Here is a 19837-nt window from a genome sequence, read left to right on the forward strand (position 1 = left end):
AAAACAACTTTACCGGGAAACATAAAAATGGAAAAAAAATCTCTTTGAAAAGAACCCATAGGCATACGATTTGTGCAAGATGTGCATAAGGAGCTTCCAGATGTGCAGCCAACATATGTCACTAAACAGGCTAAAGGATCAATGTTTACGACCCACATGATTCACCTCATTCAAAGGGTTGTCAACATGTTTTTTAGATTATATTTGTATTTTATTTACTTGAAACTGAGTTTGTTATGGCTATTTTGTAGACCAAGGATTGATTTGCAAAGGGTAAGGACCTCGTGGTGAGTATGATGGCATCAATGGGAATAAGCTCTTCTACCACCACCATCAGCGACAGTAGCAAGAAAAGCTTTTGTTATTGTATTTATGTTTTTACATCTTAAAGTTTTACTTCCTTTTAGTGTACTTTGACTTTCTTTTATTGAAAACTTGCAGCAGCTATAATATGGGTTTGGGGTTGCAATTATGATAATGGTGTCTTTGTGGTTGTGCTTTTAAATTCTTACTTTTTAAGGTTATTGAAATACAAGGGTGTTGTTTCTATGGTCATTGAATTCAGTGTGTAGTCGGGTATGTAGTAGTCAAAGAGTCAAATGTAGGTTGATGTGATAAAGTTTCTATGGTCATTGAATTCAGTGCTCTTGCGTGTATCCATTTTTCCTTTTGTAATGCTAGGTGTTAAACGATGCATCAACAAATCCGTATCAATTCAGTATTAATATGTTTATGATATTAGGCCATGTTTGGTTTAGCTTTTCAAAACAACTTATAACTTTTTGGAAAAGTTAATAAGTCACAATAGAGTGACTTATTGACTTTTCCCCTCACAAAATAGTTTGATCCAAACACTTTTTAACTTTTTAAAAAGTCAATAAACTAACAAGTCACTAAAACAAGCCTCCCAAACACCCCCTTAATATTTATTTTGTTTCTATTCATGTATTTCAATTATTTGGTGTACTCTCTATCATTTTCGTTAATATTTCAACGTATATATAATTAAAATATTTATGTCAACAATGTTAAAGTAGTTATTTTTCTTATTAGTCACCCGTGTAACACACAGGAACTTAGACTAGTCAATATATATATAATATACACTCGAGTATGTATAAGAAAAATATGAAGCATTGTTACCCTCTCAAGTTTTTTTGTAAAAATACTCCTTAAAATATCGGAAACTATGGAGATTAATTTATTTTTATCTTCATATTTCTGATTACGAAACTTCTTTTTAAAGTAATACTTAGCCGCTATGTTACATGGTGTATGAGACTATGAGTTCTAAAAATATTCATGGATTTTGCCACTTCTATTTAAATTGTAAAGTTTTTGTAAAATACGTATTCATGTTCTTTTGATGTGTGAGTGCGCGCAGGGCCGGCCCTGGGGTGGGCGGGGAGGACCACCGGCCAGGGCCTGATATTTCGGAGGACACGCTATTTTTAGAAAAAGCCCGATATGTATACGTAAAAATTTCTTTTTTAATAGGGTATACCCATACAAACACCAACATAGGCCCACTTACAAAACTATTCTTATGCTTTAGATTAGTTATTAGCCCATTGGTATTAGGTTTAGACATTTATTGAGTCCAATACCCAATTTCGTTAAGGCCTAAGGGCACGTTTTTTGGAGCTCGGATAGGGTACACGAATTCTTAGGGCCGCCCCTAAGTGCGCGTAACCTAACGACTCAAACGATACCGTTAAAATTCCCGCGCTACGCGGGGGACCTTCCACTAGTTTTAATCATTTGAGGAATGATTTATGCATTTTCCATATATTTTAATCATTTGAGAATAAAACCAAGTCATTGTCAAGCAATTACCAATATATTCTTGCGCCTACACAGAATCACATTATCTAAACTTGTATATAAGTGATCAAACTCTTGAGAAATTTTCATCGTAAACAAAGATGAAGACTATGTATGGAGGCAATGCAGTCGGCAAAAATGGTGTACATATATTGACAATGGTGGAATTCAAGACATGGTTGATGACATTTGATCAAGATAAAGATGGCCGGATTAGCAAATAAGAACTCCAGCAAGCCGTCAGTGCGATGAGAGGAGGTCGGTTCACCGCCTTTAGGGGGTGGTGTGGGGTGAGGTCTGCGTATGCTAACCACAATGGTTATATCGATTATGACGAGATCGAAAAGTTGGTGGAATTTGCATATAAAACGTTGGGTTTGATCGTTGTTGGATCCTAGTTCTCTTGGTGTGCTTCTTATTGGTTATTTTGTTGCCCCTTTTTAAATAGTAAAACTAAGTCTTTTAAAAACTGCGTTCATAGATCTCGGGGTCATAACATTACTATGTATAACCATTTGAACTCGACTAAGTAGGTCAAGAACGTCTGGCCCTTTTAGAATAACTCATGTGCTCAACATTTGATTTGTTTGTATTTAAATTGATTTTCGCAAGGTTTGTATTTTTTCGCAGTGTCACCGGCTAACTAGATAATCTTTTTTTCGGTCAAAGAAGTGTAACATCTTTCGTTTGTGTGGCTTATAAAAATTGGTTATATTGGGGTTGATTTGAATGCTACTTGATATTTTTGTTGGTCTCTAATGCTAGTAATTTATGTTGGAACGATTGATATAAAATAAACACGTAATTTTTGTTAAACAAACTTACTAGTTTGAGTTTTGACTATAATACATATTAAACAATATGTGGATTTACTAGTTTGAGTCTTTAACTATCATACTTATTAAACATTATGTGGATTTACTAGTTTGAGTCTTTGACTATCATACACATTAAACAATATGTGAATAAGCATCCACTAGTTATAAAATACGATACTCCGTGTTATTTATGACATATTGTAATATTATATAATAACATATTGATCGATTTGGGTAGACGAGTTAGATATCAACTAATTGTACGTACCATGGTATGGGTACATGAACATACTAAAGGTTATATTTATGTTAGTTTTTTGTTTTTTTTTTAAACCCATGTTCCCATCAGAATAAAAGCAACATAAAATAAAAAAACCCCAATTTTTCCTCTTGTAAACACGTTTAAAATATTAAAACTACCAACTACTTCTTGAACTTAAGGGGTCATATCAATAATTTTGTATAAACCATTGATGGCATCTAAGTAATTTACTTAAAATAAAAACTTATTTAAAAAAAGAAAACTGAAGACCTATATATTATTAACATCGCATTTAAAAAAAGTCGTCACAGAATTAAAAGCATACCTGATACCCATAATTCATTTCATAATTTTTTTAACACTAATGTTATGTTGATTTTTGGAAAAAAAATATCAATTTTGAATGATTTATGCAACACTTAAGTACCATAATTGATGTCAAAATCAGTAGCTCTGGAGTCTTGATTATAATAAGGGAAAATTACCAAAGTGGCCGTTTGACCAAGCCATTTTCTAAAATAGCCATTTGACCGGGCATAATGCACCCTCCCATCAAAGTGAACTCCCATATTTATGCACCTTCAATCCAACCACCAGCTAGCCGACACGTGTCCCTGAAGCCTGAACCGGCTTTATGCCGCGTCGCCTGGCAGCCGAGCCGCTTCCCCCCCCCCAAGCCAAGCCGCTTCACCGCCTGCCCACAAGTACAAGCCATGCCGCCTAATTTACAAGCCAAGCCGCGTAAAGTACAAGCCGAGCCGCGACAGTTGCATTTTTTAAAAAATATCAAAATATATAAAAAAACATCAAAAAAATATCAAAAAACATCAAAAAATATAAAAAAAAATCCAAAAATATCAAAATACTCTTTCTCTCCATATATTTAATAACTCGGTTGAATATTGTGAATAATAGAATTCATTTTTAACAATTACTTAAAAAAAATGCACAAGAAACTAAGAAATATCGTTTATATAATTTTTTAAATAACTAATCATGATTTATATCGGAAATTTGTATATATAAATATTAAAGTGGTCAACCAACTTAAAATCCGTATTCTCTTCGTGCCTAAACTCGACCCTCGCGATATATACCCGATCATCGTGGCTCAACCCAGCCGCCGGGACACGGTTGTAGTAACGTTTAAACCGATCCAACTTCGGTTTAAGATCACGCCATTTGTGTTGACACGCGTTTAAGTTGTGTCGCGCGTTGCCGACGTGCTGTTGATAGTGTTGAAACGCTTGCCCCCAGTACGTGGTTTGTCCGCGTTGTAAATTTCGTTTAGCGGTGTACCGGCATAAATACAGCGGTAGCGGCTTGGCGACAGGTTACGCGGCATAAATACAGCGAAGCGGCTTGGGGGTAGCGGTGTACCGGCATATTTGTAGGTGAACCGGCATATTGGCAGGTGTACCGGCTTGGGCATAGCGGTAGCGGCATAATAGGCATAGCGGTAGCGGCATATTGGCAGGTGTTCTGCGAAGCGGCTTGGCTTGGGGGGGAAGCGGCTCGGCTGCCAGGCGACGCGGCATAAAGCCGGTTCAGGCTTCAGGGACACGTGTCGGCTAGCTGGTGGTTGGATTGAAGGTGCATAAATATGGGAGTTCACTTTGATGGGAGAGTGCATTATGCCCGGTCAAATGGCCATTTTGGAAAATGGCTTGGTCAAACGGCCACTTTGGTAATTTTCCCTTATAATAATTGTTGTGATGTCAATTATGTTGTGATTTTACATTAGCCTGAATTATTTCATGATTAATATCCGACTACTTCCCTTTTCAAATACGGACAACAATATTCAATTCATTTAATTATTGCAATACACAAATACAATAAGATATTTCATTAGGCAATAACGCAATAGAAATGAGTGACGAACGCAGTTTTATATTTTATGCTTTTTGCAATTATTAAATTGTAAAAAACATACAGACTTCTATTTTTAAACTAGACAACAATAATTATTTGTCTTTTTGAATTTTTAGTGATAATAATATGTTTAATGTAAGGGTGTAAGGGGCACTCACCTAAGAGGTGAGTCCCCTCTTTTACGTCCAACCAATCGTCTTGTGCCACGTCAACTCCCCTCTTAAACTCCCCTAACACCCTAAATTGATGGCGCCACTCCCCTCATAGGTGACTCGGTTTTTTAATTTTTTTTATTTATTTATTTGTTGAAAATATACATGTTTATAAAAAAATATCAATAAAAATTAAATATAATTTAACAAAAGACATTTTAAAGTAGAAAATAAAAAAAAATTAAATTCAAACTAGAAAATAATAATTAAAGTCAAACTAGAAAATTAAAATCACATTCAAACTAGAAAATAAAAATTACATTAAAACTAGAAAATTAAAATTTTAGAAATCGCATGGCCACCCGTACTTGTTAGCGATTTCACGCTTTCGGCAACATACTTGGCGGAGCATCGTCGTGCGGCTTGAGGAATGTTTTCATATCTCGATCGTAATTGTAGTTTTTCATCGTCTCGCGTTGTTCCGATATGAGCTCGCGAGCCTCCGACTCTCTTTTTTTCCTCAATTCGATCGCCTCCAATTCTATCGCTTGCTTCGCTTCTTTCATGGCGGTGTACTCTTTGAATTGTGCCGCCAACTCGGCCGAGCTTCCCTCGGTCGATGTAGCTTGACGCTTGTCTCGCCGTTGTGGTCTTTGTGGCGAGGGGTCTTCGTTCATATCCGGTATCGAAGGGTCCACGTCAACGGGCTTTCTTTTATGTGCCGAACCTTCACCTTCCTCAACAATGGGACTTGGGCCCATTTCTCGTGTCTTCGAACGACCTCCCACGCCTCGACATGTTGAAAACCGTTCGGAAATCTATCTTTAAATTCTGTTAACGCGACTTTCATCACGTCAAGATCCTTACATCCGCTTCCTCGTGTGCGATCCTACATATTATAAAATAATAAAAATATACAATATAAAATAATAAGTGTTAAAAAAATATGAACTTAGTAAAGAAAATTAAAAATATACAATGTTAAAAAAAATATAATTTTTACCGCTTGTTGGTATAGGCCGTTGAAAAAGTTTATTTTCGCCATCATCGGGTTCCATTTAGACCGTACTTGATGAACGGTCCGGTTACTTCCACCGACGGTTTTGTTAAAATGATCTAAAATTTTACGCCAAAAACTTTCGCGGTTTTGTTGATTGCCCTTCTTTTTGTTGGTAGAGCAATGTACCCACGCCTTTGCCAACGTCTCTTCTTCGACCTTTGTCCAATTCGTGCTCTTCGTTTTTCCCTTTTTTTCCCGAGCGTCATCTTCTTCGTTGCCCGCGTCTTCATCCACATTATATTCATCTTCCTCGTCATCGTCGCCCAAATTTTGAGTTTCGGGCACTACCTCATCGTCCTCGTCGTCGTAAATAGGTAGAGGATGTTCGACATTTCCTCGTGTAGATGGAACTTGTGGGGCACGAAAAGCATATGGGTCGAAGGCGGGGGATTGAGGAGGAGCGTCCATTGATAACAAATTTTGAAAATAGCCGAAATTGGGTTGTTGGGTGTTGTAAAACGAGGGGTGTGAAGGTTGTTGGAAAAAAACGGGGGTTGTGAAGTGTATCCGAAAGGGGGTTGTGGTTGAGCACTTGCACCGCTCGAACCACCACGAGACGGTTGCGAGCCCCGTCCCTTAGTTTTTTTCTTGGCCTCGCGGGGTTGGTTCTCCATTGCTCGGTTTGAAGTGGGTGTGGTTTGAGAGTATAAAAAATAAAGTGAAGTGGGTGTGGTTGGAGAGTATAAAAAATGTGTGAGTTTGATATGGTTTGAGTATAAAAAAATTGAGTGAATGGGATGGTTATTTATATATGTTTTAAAAAAGTGAATTTTTTTTTATTTAAAAATCGGACCATTGCAAAGTTACCGTTCCTCAATCTTCGTGCAATCACAGCGGTGACTCCACACCGATATCATTCCCCGATTCGGGTCCCCGCGTTGATGGCGGCGGTATTCCCGATAGGGGACAACGGTCACCGAATGAGCTCCCCGCTTACGCCCCGTGCACCCTAATTACTATTTTTCATACTTAAACATGTCTCATATCACGTAACACATTAACAAAATTTACAATATTATTAGATGATATTACGTGAATTAGGATCAGTATAATATAAGTAAAAAGGGTAAAAAAGATTTTAGTCAATTGATCTTAGATTTAGAAGGTTGATATTAGCTTTAAAGAAAAGAAGATAATTGAAGGGCATAAATGAAATCCTGTATTTATGGATTTTCTCTTTCCACATGCAATGCGGATGCCAATTCTCCCATCAATTTAAAACGTCCATAACTTTTTCATACGACTTTTTAAAAAAAAATCACCATAATAACGAGCGTTTTTTTATCTTTAATATGAATATCATATTGTCATAAATAAAATAAAAAATTTCATTTCTACTTTTTTTTTTTTTTTTTTTTGCGTTTTGTTAAAGGTTCCGGTCATTGTTTCTTTTAACTGGGTTTTTGTCATTATGTTTTACTAGGGTTTCTATACATTGTGTTATTATCAAAACCTATAAACAACGTTAATTTGGGTTTTACCCATTGCATTTTTATATAACACAATATATGACACAATGAAGATGATGTTATATATATTGCTTTTCTATACATTGTGTTATTTGTTCTGGTCATTGTGTTTAATTTGTTATCCATAGTGTTTTAATATGTTGTTAATTGTGTTTTAATCTCTTGTTCATTGTGTTTTAGTTTGTTGTGCATTGTGTTTTTAGTTTGTTGTTCATTGTGTTTTAATATGTTCTCCATTATGTCTTTTATATGTTGTCATCAATTGTGTTTTTATTTAGTTTGATACTTATTATGTTATATGTTATGGCGCTATGTTATATGTTATGGTTATTGTGTTTAGTCTGTTGTCCATTGTGTCTTTATCTGTTGTCATTGATTGTGTTTTTGATATACTTTCCATTGTGTTTTATGTCATGTTCATTGTGTAATACGTAACTGGGTTTTCGATTTTTTTTTTTAAAAAATAACAATATGGTACTCATATTAAAGATAAAAAGACGCTCGATTTTATGGTATGATTTTTTTTAAATCAAACGATGTATAAAAAGGTTACGGACGCTTAAAAAACGGGAGGATGAATAGCATGTGACTTGCATTTACATATTCTTTACCTCTTGTGGACAAAATTACCATTCTCACTTATTCTTTCTAGGACAGTTATCACTCTCTAGTGGCTTCTTAGATTTCTTATTTTTAAATCCTTTGTACTATAGCTCAACCCGATATTATGTTACCGTGTTTAGTGATAATAAGATGTTTAATATTATGACTATTTTTTTACTTAAACATGTCTCATATCACCTAACACATTAACAACACCTTCATCACTCATCTAAGAATTTTTTAAAATAGCTTATCAATCTTATTACACTAATATATCTAAATTATTCACCATTACTTAGGATTGAAACTAAGACCACTCATTTAAGAGAGATAAGCCTCTATCAAGTGGGTTAGTCTCACATTGACATTTTAAATTTATTTTTTAAAACACAATTATTTATATAAACTATAACCGTTACAAGCATACACAACAAGACTATATATAAATTCTTAAACACATCGTTATAAATATATAAAATTATTTTTTCAAAGTTACTAAGTGTAAATATTTATAAATATGTACAAAGGTCTTTTTTTATGAAAGATTGAAAGAGGGCCCATTCAATCCGCCCATGAGCTCGATAGTCTTCATAAATTATATCGATGAGTTAATCCAAGAGTTGACAGACTTTTATTTGAACTATCTATGTAAGAGGAAACTTGATAGAATTGACCTAACCTTTAAATGAGCGTAACTTGGGCTACGATAGGAGTTACGGGGCCCACGACCGTCTGACGAAAAGGTCTCGAGGAGCCGGATTATGTGGCACACACTTCCGGTGGTTTGGCCCAACAGTCAGACCCGAAATTCCTTGACCCAAGACTTCAATTTCATCAATAAAAAGTTTTCCTCAAATTTTGCAACTTTTCGCACTCTCATTTTTTAACCTAAAACACGTGAATATTTGATTAGCGCAATTTAAGCGTCTAATTAATCACCTAATTTCAGTATTTCCATTTCATTTTTGTAATTATGAAAATTTGACAAACATGTCAAATTTATAATCTCCTTTATAAGGGCATCTATTTAGGCTTAAAATGTTGATTTATGACTAGGATTATAATGTGTGTGAGTTAGCCGGTAAAATAATCATCTCGTTGGCTCATTTGCTTTAAAGGGCATTGTGCAAAAATTGATGAGAGTTTTAAACAAGGGCTTCAATTATTGACACTATGACACATTCGATATAAAAAATAAAGTTTTGGGTTCATCCATCTAGCTCATTAAATAAATAGGCCATGTTTGAATTGTGATATCTACCCTTTAACATGTCGTATTCAATCGATCTCAAGGTGTGAAGGATATAAGTCATTTATGATGAGGTTAAGAGTTCAAGTTTCATGATGAGTAAAATGTCGATTTATGAGTAGGATTAGAATGTGTGTGAGTTGGCCGGTAAAAAAAATCATCTCCTTGGCTCATATGCTTTAAAGGGTGTTGTGCAAAAATTGATGAGAGTTTTATACAAGGGCTTCTATTGACACTATGACACACACTTGATATAAAAAAATAAGGTTTTGGGTTAATCAACGTAGCTCATTAAATAAATAGCCCATGTTTGAATTGTGATATCTACCCTTTAACATGTTGTATTCAATTATACTAAAAATAAACAAATTAAAGAAAAAAAGATATAAATTATTACCTCATACCGACAACTCTTTTAAGACCCGTTTACAACTTTATTACATGTTTATAACCCGTCTTAACACGTTCTCTTAACGTGTTTAATTTTAATACAAAAGTTATCTAGTTATCTTTTTCTTATGATAAACTGTGCATACTGTAACTGATTGATTTCCTTTTCAATTCACTAAATCATTTTGATGGACAAAAAAACCGGTAGAGCTATTGGGTACAGTACACACCACAGTAACAAGGTACATAGTGGAACTTGATATTCTTGTTTCTTCACTGCTAACAGAAAACATGAAAAACAAAGTGCCACTTTAATTAAGCGTTGTTATATCAAAATGAAATATTTTTAATGAGTATTTCGATTTAGTTATTTATTTACTATGGTTATAAAAAAAATTCTCAGTTAGTTTAATTTATATTTATATTTATATATACTACAAAAGGTATGTGGGTTAATAAAGTCAGGCTGCTGCCTCTCACATTCACTCACATAAATTACAATTTTACCTCCAGTTCTAAATTACGAATTTGCCCTTGTTTGAAATTATGATTTTGTCCCCGGTTCAAAATTACAATATTGTCATCAGTTTAGCTTTTGACAAATTACGATTTTACCGTCGGTTCAAAATTACAGTTTTGCTATCGTTTAAGTGACCTCGCTGGAGTAACGGCCGGATGAAAACCGGGGCCGGCTCAGGCTCGAACTTGCGCAACTAGTGGCTAACAAGTTCTTACCATCATTGCCTGGTCCTGCCCCTTTCGCCACAAGCAAGAGTCGAACCGGCGCCTCATGAAGAGGACACCGGCCCAACTACCAACTGGTGTGGAGGCGGCACGGTTTCCCGGCGAAAGCCGTAGCCAAGTCTGACTACCCAGCGAGGGCCCGGTTAAGACAACGTAAGTCTGGGCAGATCTTGGTTAGGGTCCCCGATTTGGGGATGTGAATAACCTTAAAAGAAGTTCACCTTTCAAAAAAAAAGTTTTTGCTAGCAAAACTATGGAAATGTTTTGTTTTAATTGGTTGACTCGATTTATTTTTATTCATGTCAGACAGCTGTCTAAGGGAGGAAACGACACTCAATGGTACTTACCCTAGCCCCAACCAATCAACACCCACCATCTCAAATTTGATACAAATGACCCATTAACTAGTAAACACTGACGACACCTACCCATGCCATAAACTATATATATATATTTAATATTAATAAAATCAAATTCCACCATCCAATCACAAGCCACCAACAAATCTCAAAGTCAACATCCACCTTGAACAACTACATTCTCATGCGGGTACCCCTCCTGGCTAACCAAACCCGTCTTGCCTACTCTTGGGGGTGGCGACCAAACCCGTCTTGCCTATTCTTGGGGGTGGCGGCCGGTGTTCTGGCATGGGTAAGTACCCTAGACACCTCTACCCGCTAGTGCCTCGTCTCACCTAACACTCATCATTGGTCCTAACAAATTACAGTTGTCCACAGCTTAAAATTATAGTATCGTCATCGTTTTAGCTTTTTTCCTAGCAGAACTATAGTATTGTTTTTTTATTGGTTAAGAAATATTCGGTCTACCATCCCGCAACGCAAACGCGGCATAAAACTAAATTATTTTTTTATTGGTTATGCATCATATGTGTGAGTGAGTGCTGAGCTCTCACTTTCAGCATCTGCATCATAAAGGCATCTCCATCTTTTCCATTGACATGTGCCATATGCATAGAAACATGTACTTTTGTCTGTATTTAGCAGTACCACCTCTGGAAAAAAGGGCCCCAAGAATTCTTTTCAAACCTTTGGTGGGTGAGTAGTGATGAAAAGTACTGTGTTTAAGTGAGGAATCTTGTAGATTTCTTTATAATTAAAGGAGGAATCTTTGATTTTTTCCACCAAATTGTTCTTATTTCTACTTTAATAATCAAAGTTAATCTTTCTCTTCTCTCATCACCACCATTGATCTCATCATCTTTTTTTTTAATCCCATTTATTATTTTATTTTGTTGGTTCTCTTTCATTATCAGGCTTTGCACTTTTTCTTGCAGAAAATTTGAAATATTTACTTCTTCACACTGAAAATGGCAGGACTTTGAGCTACTTTCTAGGTTTGTTCTATCTTTTTGTGATGCAGATTTGATTTTTTTCATTGTGCTGATTTGGACTTTTATCATATTTTCTGTTGGTACACATAACTTGTTTGTTCATATGCTTGATCTTTCTTTTTTAGGGTTCTTGTTTCAAACATATTGCTAGATATAGTATAACTTCATTATTTTCAGTACAAATGTTTTGTTCTTGTAAAAATCAATTTCTGAAAAAAAAAAAAAAATTGATTCAGGGTTTTTCCAAAAGCTAATTTTTTTAAAAACATATAATTAGCTTTTGGTAATTTATATTTTGATTAAAAGTTCCTGGTTAAATCCAAATCTTTACATTTTTGTAACCACAAATTCTTGATTTTTTTATTAGAATTTTTTTTTTTTTTTTTTTTTTTTTTTTTTTTTTTTTTTTGTAAAGTTATAGTTGTGTTCTTTAGTTTCTTGATAGATACAAACATATGATGCATGTATTGATTTGATCTCATGGTATGTCTTATTTATGTATTTTTCTGTAGAATTTAGCTCAAGAAAAAGGGAACTTTGTGAATTTACTATTTAGTATCAATAAAATGATGTCCAGATCATACACTAATCTCTTTGAACTCGCCTCTGGCGAAGCACCATTACCATCATCGGGTTTTGGTCGGGCCGGGAAGAAACTATCGCGGGTTGCAACCGTACCAGGGGTGTTATCGGAACTAGACGATGAAGGTTTTAGTTCCGATGCCCCATCATCGGTCTCTCAAGAGCATATGATCATTGTAGGAAACCAACTCCCGCTTCGGGTCAACAAACGACCCGACGGGAGTTGGAACTTCAGTTGGGACGAAGACTCCCTCCTGTTACAACTCCGAGACGGGCTTAAGGAAGACGTAGAGATCACGTATGTCGGCTGTCTTAAAGAAGAAATCGACCCGAAAGACCAAGATGATGTGGCACAACATTTGCTTGAAAACTTTAAGTGTGTGCCCGCGTTTATACCCCCCGAGCTTTTTAGCAAGTTTTATCACGGGTTTTGTAAGCAACACTTATGGCCATTGTTTCACTATATGCTTCCGTTATCACCGGATCTAGGTGGTCGGTTTGACCGGTCTCTTTGGCAAGCTTACGTTTCAGTCAACAAAATATTCGCTGATAAGGTAATGGAAGTGATTAGTCCGGATGATGACTTTGTTTGGGTACATGACTACCATTTGATGGTTTTACCTACCTTTTTGAGAAAACGGTTTAATCGGGTCAAGCTCGGTTTCTTTCTGCATAGTCCGTTTCCGTCATCCGAGATATACCGAACGCTTCCTGTACGAGACGAGCTTTTACGGGCCCTTCTGAATTCCGACCTCATCGGATTTCATACTTTTGACTACGCACGGCATTTTCTTTCGTGTTGTAGTAGAATGCTCGGTTTATCTTATCAATCTAAACGCGGTTATATCGGGCTTGAATACTATGGCCGTACTGTAAGCATCAAGATTTTACCGGTCGGGATTCATTTGAAGCAACTTCGAAACGTTCTTGATCTACCTGAAACCGAGTCAAAAGTGGCGGAATTACGAGATCAGTTTCACGGTCGAACTGTGTTACTCGGGGTTGATGACATGGACATCTTTAAAGGGATAAGTTTGAAGCTTTTAGCGTTCGAGAATTTGCTGACTCAGCATCCGGAAAAGAGGGGTAAGGTGGTTTTAGTTCAGATTGCAAATCCGGCTAGAGGTCGAGGGCGAGACGTTCTTGAGGTCCAGTCAGAGACTCATACGACTCGAGAAAGAATTAACAAGAAATTCGGCCGGCCCGGTTATAAGCCTGTGATCTTGATCGATAACCCGCTTCAGTTTTACGAGCGGATTGCTTATTATGTGATCTCCGAGTGTTGTCTTGTTACTGCTGTAAGAGACGGGATGAATTTGATACCGTATGAGTATGTTATATGTAGACAAGGGAACGAAAAGCTGGATGAAACGTTAGGGGCAAACCCGTCAACACCGAAAAAAAGTATGCTAGTTGTCTCGGAATTCATCGGGTGCTCACCATCTCTAAGCGGTGCCATCCGGGTCAACCCGTGGAATATAGACGCAGTAGCGGAAGCTATGGATTCAGCATTGGTTTATGCTGATGCTGAAAAGCAAATGCGCCACGAAAAACATTACAGATACGTCAGCACTCACGATGTCGCGTATTGGGCCCGTAGCTTTTGGCAAGATCTTGAACGATCATGCCGGGATCATGTGAGGAGAAGGTGTTGGGGTATTGGGTTTGGGTTAGGGTTCCGCGTTGTTGCATTAGATCCGAATTTCCGAAAACTTTCGATCGAACATATTGTTTCTGCTTACAAACGGACTAAAAAACGTGCAATTTTGTTGGATTATGATGGTACTATGACGCAGCAGAGTTCAATCAGCACGGGCCCGAGTTCAGAAGTTATCGAAATAGTGAATAGTTTGTGCCAAGACCCGAAAAATGTTGTTTTTATCGTTAGCGGGAAGGACCGTGTTACATTGACCGAATGGTTTTCTTCGTGTGAAAAACTGGGCGTTGCAGCTGAGCATGGTTATTTCTTTAGGTACAAATCTGCACTTTCAAACCTTCAATCTGAGTTCATTAGTTGTCAATATTAAACTATTTACTCTATCATTTATGTTTGATCTTTAATCGATTGTCGCTCAAAGTGTAACTTTATGCACAAAATGTGATTTTATGCATACATTCTCCAAGGGGTGCTAAACAGGTCGTGTTTGCGGGTCCGACCTGACCCGAACCCAAAAATTTTGGACAACCCGAACACGACCCGAACCCGAAAATCGTGTCATACATATGAACCCAAACACGACCCGAATATTCGCGGGTTAACCCAAACACGACCCCGTTCCACCCGAATTGTTAATTTTTTTTATTTTTATTTTCTCAAATTTATATATGAAATTTAAAATTATAGTACAAAAACACAAATGTATATAATACAGTTACATGTTAATTATAAAATATTCTTTCAGTTTCTCTTTTTGAGTTATAATTATTGCACAAAATACCCACCCCCGGGTCACCCCGCCAACCCGACCGGGTTGACACGAACCCGACCCTTTTAGCTAAACGGGTTCGCGTTGCAACCTGAAACTGACCTGAACCTGTTTAGACTAAACCCAAACCTGCGAATTTTGTCTTACATTCGTGTCGTGTCAAAAATTCGCACCCCTAAAAATTACTCTATTAAAAAAACTAGATTATTGTTAAAAAAATAAAAAGCTTCTTTTAACCCATACAGGGAAGATAAGGATGCAGAATGGGAAACTTGTGTTGTGGTGCCGGATTTTTACTGGAAACAAATAGCAGAGCCGGTGATGAAGTTGTATACCGAAACGACAGATGGGTCAACCATTGAGACTAAAGAGAGTGGACTTGTTTGGAACTATCAATATGCTGATCCAGACTTTGGTTCGTGTCAAGCTAAGGAGCTTTTGGACCATTTGGAAAGTGTTCTCGCTAATGAGCCCGTTACAGTAAAGAGCGGGCAAAACATCGTTGAAGTCAAACCACAAGTTAGTACTCTTACCATTTCTTGTTTGAACAATATGTATTTGCAATTTATATGTTTGTTTGCATTTACTTACGAATGGGTCACTTAAGGTTGTGTTTATCTCTAATGGGTCAAACAGGTAAAAATATATAATTAAATGTAACCGGGTCAAAGTCATACAAAATGAATTTTAATGTATAAAACCTTCTAGAACTTTATATTCAAATAATTCGATTATCATCAAATTATATAATTCTTGTAATCACATTTGATAAATTAATCATGTAAATATAAGTCTGACTTTACGGGTCAGCCTTATTGGATTTCCGATGGGAAATTGATGCAGTTTTATTGCAATTTCACATCAACAATTGTCGGTTTAATGACATAATCTAACAAATTAAAAGATTCCGTTAGTGTTAAAAATATCGACAAATTTGTTTTGACCTCAAAAGTCAAAAGTGACATTTCTATTGCTGTTTTTCAACAGGGGGTCAACAAAGGGCTTGTTGCAGATCGTCTTTTGACAACAATGAAACACAGAGAAATGGTACCGGATTTCGTTCTTTGCATTGGGGACGACAGGTCAGATGAGGACATGTTTGAAGCAATCACAAGAGCAATAGCGGCCCCGAGTCTTTCCCCAGTAGCCGAAGTCTTCGCATGCACAGTCGGTAGGAAACCGAGCAAAGCCAGATACTTTCTCGAGGACACAACCGAGATCCTGAGAATGTTGCAGGGCCTTGCTTCGGTTTCCGAGCAGCAGTCGTTAAACAACGTAACTAAAGGTATTCAAAAAGTGGTCATTGAGTAGGAGGAATTTACCAAACTGCCATTCTTCGAGTCCGTGTTTGTCTGGTTGCTTGTGAATAACTATCATCTTCTCCGAATTTGGCATGAACGGAGAGGTTTAGTTTACATGTTTTGAAAGGTTGAGAGATTGGTGTTATAGAGTATGTAGTTGGTTGGTTAAACTTTGAAGTAAATAAGTTGACTTCTGCTGCTTCAAGTCAAACTTTTAAGGATATGTATTGTGCTTGTGGTTATGGTCAACCCTATTTCTGTATTTGATAGCAATTAGTAACTTTTGAAGATAAATAAAAGACAAGAGTATGAAATATAACAATTGTTTGGCTTGGCCATATCTTCTTTTCCTCTATTTTTTTTTTTTAAATTATCAAAATTACGTAATACTCTTACGTTTTAATAATTTTTTTGACAAGGTTAATTTGCTTAAAAGATATTTTTAAGCTTACACGTATAGTAATTTGCTTAAAGATATCTTTAGGCTAGTATATCGGACAAGATTAAGGAGGGGAGATTGAGATGGTTTGGACATGTGAAGCGGAGGCAAACGACGGCACCAGTTAGAGTAGTGGAAACTCTTACTGTGGAGAGGAGGAGAGGAAGAGGCAGACCCAAACTGACTTGGGATGAGCAGGTTAGGCATGATTTACTAGAGTTGCATCTTTCTAAGGACATGGTCCAAGATAGGACTTCGTGGAGGCGTAGGATTAGGGTTAAGGACTTCTAGAGGATATTGCAGTAAGGACTTAGGTGTTTTTTAGGGGTGTAGGTCTTTCTCATTCTTAAATTGACTTTACCGGTAATTGCCTTCTGGTGTTTATGTCCAAATGATGTTGTATGCTATTATACATGATTTACATTATATTGTGTCACTCTGATCACTTTCTTGGTATTGATGGCTTCCTATTTACATTATACTATGTCCAAATGATGTTGTATGCTATTTCTGTATTCTTTGACTTGGTGTGTTGGCATGTTGTTCGTTTTGGAGCCGAGGGTCTCTTCTGGAAGCAGCCTCTCTATCCCTAGGGATAGAGGCAAGGTCTGTCTACATCCCACCCTCCCCAGACCCTATAAGTAGCTTTGCTATTTGTGGGATTTACTGGGTATGGTTGTTGTTGTTGTTGTATAGTAATTAAGTGATTAATTGACTAGCTTTAGACACGAGTCACATCAAACTAAACCAAAACGATAATCCATCTAATAATTTATACAATTAATTTGCTACGAAGACGGCTTCAATGTTGCAGTAAGTTGATGAATGCGGATTTGGTTCTCATCAGCCAGGATCGTTACATCCTCCGCTAATTTACGAATGGCAATGAAAGCCTCAGCACGCAGAATATCAAAACACGGCTGAATCATAGCTCTTTCTGATGCAGGCAATGGTGCAGTAAGTTGATGAATGCGGATTTGGTTCTCATCAGCCAGGATCGTTACATCCTCTGCTAATTTACCAATGGCAATGAAAGCCTCAGCACGCAGACTATCAAAACACGGTTGAATCTTAGCCCTTTCTGATGCAGGCAGCCTTGTTAGTAATTCATCCACCTGGTGCAACTTTAAAATAACGAGACAGGCATTTTCTGCCCTTTGCTGTACCTGCACATTTAGATTTTCAAAACAGCTCTGGATCTGTACCAAGCTTTCCCCAACTGTCAGTTTATTCCCGGCCACTTGTGCTTTCCCTCGCTCCAGGTGAGCCCTGTTGGCATCCACTAAAATCACCCTTAATTCGGCCATGATCTCATATGCTTTAGTATCCTGCATGAATTTATAGGAAACACTCCAATTATCACTAGATTAATGTTTATCGTAAAACGCTAAACTCGTACTTGTTAATATGTGAAATTGCTTGTCGTGACTTTTTTGCAACTTAAATAAGTACCAATGGAAAGATTGGATTGGAATGTAATGTGATAAATACCTCAGGTAAGACCATTGTCAAGAAGAAGCCTGTAGAACAAATGAATAACATAAATCCACCAATAATAAGCAAAAATTGGTTAACTGCTTGCAATTGTCTACATGAGTTGTGTTGAGCATCGCTTAAAAGGGAAGAGGCGAGGCGTATAGTATAAAGATAGAGTTTTTAGGGGGTGTACACATGTTTTAGTAGGTGGCTTTTTGTTTAGGGATTGTCTCAGAAATTTGTGCAAAAGTAGTAAGACCACCCGTAGTGGGCGTGGTTTTTCCAAAATTTGCCCAAAAAAAACGCCCAATCACGCCCATACACTGCCACCCTGGGCGTGTTTGACCAATTTTTTTGGTTTGGCGTGTTTAAAATCACGCTGTTGGGGCAAGAGTTTGACCAATCACATTGAAGTTTCATTTTTTTTGCCAATAGCTTTTTTGGCTGGTTTTTTTATTTTTATTTAATTCTCTACACTCTTTTAACATAATGCCCACATCCCCACTACACCCATTTTAGAAAAACGCCCAATAATGCCCCTTGCTGATTGTACTGCCACATGACGGAAAACGCCCAAGGGTGGGGGCATTATTCACCCTTACCACTACGCATGGTCTAACAAAACTTCAAGTTTTATCATCAGTCAGTCAGTCCCCTGAAACTACTGTTGGTGTATCCAATCCAAGTTTCCAGTTTAGAAAGGTGTTCGTTCAATGTTTAGCTCTGCTCTATCATAATAATATTTTAGTTTTAACCTATAAACAGCATTACATCCAAAATTGAACACACCTTATCATTAAACTAAAATAGGTTTTTTGGCTGGTTAGCATATATCTTTGTTGCTAAAAACAAGTTGATGTGCAGAACCATAATAAAAGTTATAATAATAGCAATTGCGTACTAAAACATCATACTTGCAGTTGGTTTTGAGCTTTTAATCAAAGATTTCATTTGTCATCGTGCTTTCAAGTTTCAACACAACATCATCATACTAAGGGGGACCGGGCGCCCCGTTATCAACCATCCACCACGCCTTGTATAGCGTGGAACACTGCCGCCGCCGGTGTTGATCACGCGTGGATTACTAAACGCGTTGAGAACTTGAATTGTGTATTTTTTTTAATTTCTTTAATCATGAATCATGTAACTTTGTTGGTAGATAGATTAAAAAGTTAAAAAAAACCTTACAAGGATCGAACGAGAATTTCTCAACTGAATATTGAGTAACAGCGGCTGAGATGGAGAAAGAAGGAGCTGATTCAAAGCAAGTGTATGTAGCCTAAAATCCACTTAAAACAAATATTAATGGGCTGGGTTAAGCTGGGCTGGGCTGGGCTAGGATAATAAAAATGTTTGATAAAAAAGTAAAGAGTAAATTGTCATTTTAGTCCTTGAGGTTTGACCAAAATTGTCAGTTTAGTCCAAATAGTTTTTTTTTCTTGCCATTTTTATCCAAATAGTTTTGTTTTCTGTCATTTTAGTCTCTGACTTTTGTCTTTTTTTGCCATTTTCATCCAACCCACTGACTCCATTCAAAATTTAGTTAACTTAGGTGAATTTTGGTCAAACAACATTTTTCTTTCTTTTTATGCAGGTGCGATGGTATGGGGATAGTGTTGTGCCGGTTTACAGTGAAGATGATGGCAGTGGTTGTGGGTTTTACGATGATGGATAAGTGACTTTCTCTCACGCTACCCAATGAACCTTTTTAATTCCATCCAAATACCCCCCATAAAAACCTTTTTATCATCCCTTCTATATCCTCCAAAACTTTAACCGGAGCTTTAAATAACGAAAAATAATATGTAGGAAGACT

The 19837-nt window shown here is 36.9% G+C and overlaps 2 protein-coding genes across 3 annotated transcripts; one reads left to right on the top strand and one right to left on the bottom strand.

Annotated features, from left to right (window-relative positions):
- The first annotated feature begins 11421 nt into the window (after positions 1-11421).
- Positions 11422-16446, top strand: LOC110921706 (alpha,alpha-trehalose-phosphate synthase [UDP-forming] 5-like). Its single transcript, XM_022166051.2, has 4 exons — positions 11422-11800; positions 12310-14351; positions 15051-15324; positions 15793-16446. Exons 2-4 carry the CDS (start codon positions 12364-12366, stop codon positions 16114-16116), a joined length of 2586 nt encoding a protein of 861 aa, XP_022021743.2. The 5' UTR covers positions 11422-11800; positions 12310-12363; the 3' UTR covers positions 16117-16446.
- Positions 16447-17296: 850 nt separating this feature from the next.
- Positions 17297-19180, bottom strand: LOC110925711. 2 transcript variants are annotated; one of them, XM_022169578.2, is made up of 3 exons: positions 18936-19180; positions 18037-18065; positions 17297-17873 (listed from the first exon to the last, which is right to left on the bottom strand). In XM_022169578.2, the coding sequence occupies exons 1-3, from the start codon at positions 18970-18972 to the stop codon at positions 17334-17336; spliced, it is 606 nt and encodes a 201-aa protein (XP_022025270.1). In that variant the 5' UTR covers positions 18973-19180; the 3' UTR covers positions 17297-17333. The 2 variants fall into 2 exon arrangements, with proteins under 2 accessions (XP_022025270.1, XP_022025271.1); XM_022169579.2 differs by lacking the exons at positions 18037-18065; positions 18936-19180 and adding an exon at positions 17945-18021.
- Positions 19181-19837: the final 657 nt, after the last annotated feature.

The sequence above is a fragment of the Helianthus annuus genome, chromosome 17, assembly GCF_002127325.2.
Source record: "Helianthus annuus cultivar XRQ/B chromosome 17, HanXRQr2.0-SUNRISE, whole genome shotgun sequence".
Classification (NCBI taxonomy): domain Eukaryota; kingdom Viridiplantae; phylum Streptophyta; class Magnoliopsida; order Asterales; family Asteraceae; genus Helianthus; species Helianthus annuus.